The sequence below is a fragment of the Eimeria tenella genome, genomic scaffold, assembly GCF_000499545.2.
Source record: "Eimeria tenella Houghton genomic scaffold, Eth_scaff11, whole genome shotgun sequence".
Taxonomy (NCBI): Eukaryota; Apicomplexa; class Conoidasida; order Eucoccidiorida; family Eimeriidae; genus Eimeria; species Eimeria tenella.
Genome location: NW_013541474.1, coordinates 1,193 through 5,175, shown reverse-complemented (window position 1 = coordinate 5,175; position 3,983 = coordinate 1,193). Strand labels below are relative to the sequence as shown.

The following is a 3,983-nucleotide window of genomic DNA, read 5'->3' as shown; positions in this document are numbered from 1 at the left end:
ACCCTAAACCCTAAACCCTAAACCCTAAACCCTAAACCCCAAAACGGGCGTACCTTCTAACGCAGCAGCAGCAGCAGCAGCAGCGCTGCCCACAGAAGCAGCAGCAGCAGTAGCAAAAATAGCAGCTGTAGCAGCAGTGTGCCTCTCCCTGCATCCTCGAGCCCCAAACCCTAAACCCTAAACCCTAAACCCTAAACCCTCGCCTGAGCTAGGGTTTGGCCCTTTGCTGCTTCTAGGGCCTCAACTGCTTCTGCTGCTTCTGGAAGTCCTTCAGCGCGCCGCCGCTTCAGCTCGTGCATGGCAGTCCCAAACCCTAGCCGCAAACCCTAAACCCTAAACCCTAAACCCTAAACCGTAAGCCCTAAACCCTAAACCCTAAACCCTGTGGCGTGCCGTGAGCGTCTAGCCCCAAACCCCAGCGTGGCCTGTACCATCAATTATAAGCTTCCATGCTCGAGGGTTTGGGGCTGGGAGTTTAGAATTTGGGTTTAGGGTTTACCTCCGGCTGTTATTTCTGGCCGGAGTATCTGCTGCTGCTGCTGCTGCTGCTGCTGCAGTTGCTGCTGCTGCTGCTGCGGATACGCTTGTAGGGGGTACAGCTGCGCAAGCTTTGCAGCAGGCGCAGCAGCAGGGAAAGCAGCACGACCAGCAGCCATCTGCTGCTGCTGCTGCAGCTGGTGCTGCTGCTGCTGCTGCTGCTGCTGCTGCTGCTTCGCTAAGTGAGCTATGCAGCGCATTGTTGCAGTTGTTTCTTCCCGCAGCTGAACTGCTGAGGGGCCCCCAAGGACAAACTGAGAGAGATTTGCTGCTGCTGCTTTCAGATTCATTTGCTGCTGCTGCTGCTGCTGCTGCTGGGGTTGCCGCGGCAGCAGGAGCTGCTGCTGCTGCTGCTGCAGCGCCCCCCGCCTGCTGCAAGCTATGTCGGCAAGGAGACTCAGAAGGCCAGCAGCATCTTCTTTATCTGCAGCAGCAGCAGCAACAACAGGTGCTGCTGCTGCTGCTTCCGCTGCTGCTGCTGCTTCTGTTTTTGTTGCTGCTGCCGAAAGCACGCATGCGGCTTCTCCCCAGATCTGCTGCAGCTCGCCAGCGCTCAGTTGCTGCTGCTGCTGTTGCTGCTGCTGCAACAGCTTCAGAGGAGCAGAAGCTGCACCTGCTATTGCTGCTGCTGGCGGCAGTCCACGCTGCTGCTGCAGTTCAGCTGCAGCAGCAGCAGCAAATGCTCCAGCGGCATAGGCTGGCTGCGGAAGAGAAATGTCGCAAAACGCTAAACCCTAAACCCTAAACCCTAAACCCTAAACGCTTGTGGTTCTAGTCATTGTAGGCTAACGAAGGTCTTACCTCAAGGAACATGGCGTCAGCTTCTGCAGCCATTTTCACATTCGAGGGTTTAGGGTTTGGAGGCTAGGGTTTAGGGTTTAGGGTTTGGGGTTTAGAGCCTAGGGTTTGTAGTTGAATGTCCATTTGGGATAAACAGTCGCACCCCAATCCCGCCAAAGGCGAAGGTTTAGGTAACTGTAAACCCTAAACCCTAAACCCTAAACCCTAAACCCTAGACCCTGGTGGTTGCAAACCCTCACAAACAAACCCCCGTCACCCTTCCACTTGTCTTCTGCCACTGACTTTTGTTATTATGATACGCGTTTATAATGTTCGATTAACCCTGCTCTAAACCCTAAACCCTAAACCCTAAACCCTAAACCCTTGGGGGGTGTTGCAGAGGCCCCCTGGTGGGGCCCCCGCGGCAGCAGCTGGCAGCAGCTTCGTTGGTACAAAAGCAGCATATTAAATTCTAAAAGTCCATTTTACCAAATAAACCCTAAACCCTAAACCCTAAACCCTAAACCCTAAACCCTAGGAAGGTAGGAAGTGGAAGGAGGGGGCCCTTGGGGGCCCCCAGGGAGCTGCAGCTGGAAGAATGAATTTATTTTTTATTTCAATTAAATAAATTGTTTATTTATTATAACTTTTATTTATTTATTTTTTTAATTTATTTTTATCTATTGTTTGTTCTTTGGTTGATGATTCATCATTCAGCTTGCAAATATAAATATAAATGTCAAACAAATGTAAATGTAACTATAAATACATCTTTAAATATAAATATAAATATAAATATAAATATAAATATAAATATAAATATAAATATAAATATAAATATAAATATAAATATAAACATAATTAATAATATACAAATTTAAAAGGGAAAACAATATATGACCTGTTGTCGATTTTTCTTGTGCACCAAACCCTAAACCCTCGAAATAATAGACCCTATGCCCTAATCCCGAAACCCTAAACCCTACACCCTACACTGGAAACCCTAAACCCTAAACCCTACGCTGTAAACCCTACACCCTAAACCCTACGCTGTAAACCCTAAACCCTAAACCCTACTAAATGCGAAACACTAAACCATTGCCGCCACTTCCGCTGTCCCTCATGGTTATCTTGCACGTCGTTTGTGCATTCAAAAGCCCCAATAAACCCTAAACCCTAAACCCTAAACCCTAAACCCTAGTCGCCAGCCCCTAGGTGTTCTGCCGTTAAATTGCCTCCAAAGCTCTGCATCAACCCTAATATTCACACCCTGACGCCTAAACCCTAGTTTTAGGGTTTAGGGTTTAACTGCTCTTCTACAATTTTAAAACTTTCTCTTTTTCCTTTACCAGCTGCCGCTAAGCTGGGAAACCCTAAACCCTAAACCCTAAACCCTAGATCCCGAAGCCAAAGGGCTGACGAGACAATTGTTCAAGCTTTCAAGTCGACAGGCTCCGCCTCCAGAAGGTGGTGGGTAGGTTTCTAGGGTTTAGGGTTTAGGGTTTAGGGTTTGGGGCTTTTCCCTGCGAGCGGCGAGTGGGGGGAACTGAAGGCGCTTCAAGTTCATTTGCAAGTTCCTGACTATGCCGATTAACCTGCCAGTATTGTGCACAAAAGATGAATTAGAAAATAATTTTTTGAATTCTTTTTATTTCACGAATACCTATTTGAAAGGCGGCAGCAAAAGGAACATTCATTTGACCTGCATCTTGAATTCAATTTCAGTTTTGCTGCTGCGCTCCGCAGGTGCGAACTGGGCAGCGAGGGTCCAGAGGCGAATCTGAAAAAGTGGAAACGGCGTTTTAAATCGCCGGGAAAGCTCTTTCTTTTTGATGCTACGGATAAATAAACAAAAAATGAACAAGTTCTGAAAAAAGGGAAGAAAAAGGAATACTGGAAGTGTGCTAATCGGGCTGCTTTCCACTTTCGAGTTTCAGGTGTATCGACACCTGAATCTGCAGTTGCACAAGGCCGCTGCGGCCACTTGCACTTGAATTTTTTGGTCTGCAAAGGTTTTCTTTTCGCGTTTTCCCATGAGAATCCAAGTTAAACATCTTTACACCTTTAGTCGGAGGTTTCCATCTAGAAACGCCCCGAAAGTCACCAGGGAATTCGCATTTCTCTCCCTGAGCAGAAGTGCAGACAGCACTGGGCGGGTCGAAAGCAGGGGTTTCCGCTGTCTTCTTTGAAACAGAAAAGCAGCAGCGGCCACAAAATGCAAATTCACAATTGCAGATTTATTCAAAAGAAATTCCCCTCCGGAGATTCAAGAAACCTGAAAGAAGTGGTTCAGTTCAAGTTGTGCAGCAGCTGCGGCAGCTGTCCAGACACCTGATATTCGGAAGTCCAAGATAAAGAAAGCAAGAGCAAAAGTGAGTCACTCAAAAATTGAAAAGCTGCTGCTGCTGCCGCTGCTGCTGCCGCTGCTGCTGCCGCTGCAGCACCTCGTGCTGCTGCCGCTGTGCGCCAACAGACGGAAACGAAACGTGGCCCCTGCTGCTGCTGCTGCCACTGCTGCTGCAGCAGCAGCATCTTCGCGGCCCCTGCGCAGCAGCAGCCAGCCCCGCCCTCTCTCTGCGGTGTACGTACAGCTCGGCCTCCCTGGAGTTCAATGTCCACAAAAGTAAACTTGGAATTAGAAATGATTTAAATGGAAATTGAATTAT

General features: G+C 48.4%; 1 protein-coding gene across 1 annotated transcript in view; it reads right to left on the bottom strand.

Moving 5' to 3' along the window:
• The window catches only part of ETH_00030680 (AAA family ATPase, putative), a gene marked incomplete at both ends in the record, with an annotated part of 4,320 nt that extends 2,949 nt beyond the window's left edge, over window positions 1–1,371 (bottom strand). Inside the window, 3 exons of the mRNA XM_013372824.1 lie at window positions 198–313; window positions 500–1,238; window positions 1,339–1,371. Of these exons, the coding sequence (XP_013228278.1) occupies window positions 198–313; window positions 500–1,238; window positions 1,339–1,371 (888 nt within the window). The remainder of the gene's footprint in view (window positions 1–197; window positions 314–499; window positions 1,239–1,338) is intronic.
• Between the last annotated feature and the right edge of the window lie 2,612 nt (window positions 1,372–3,983).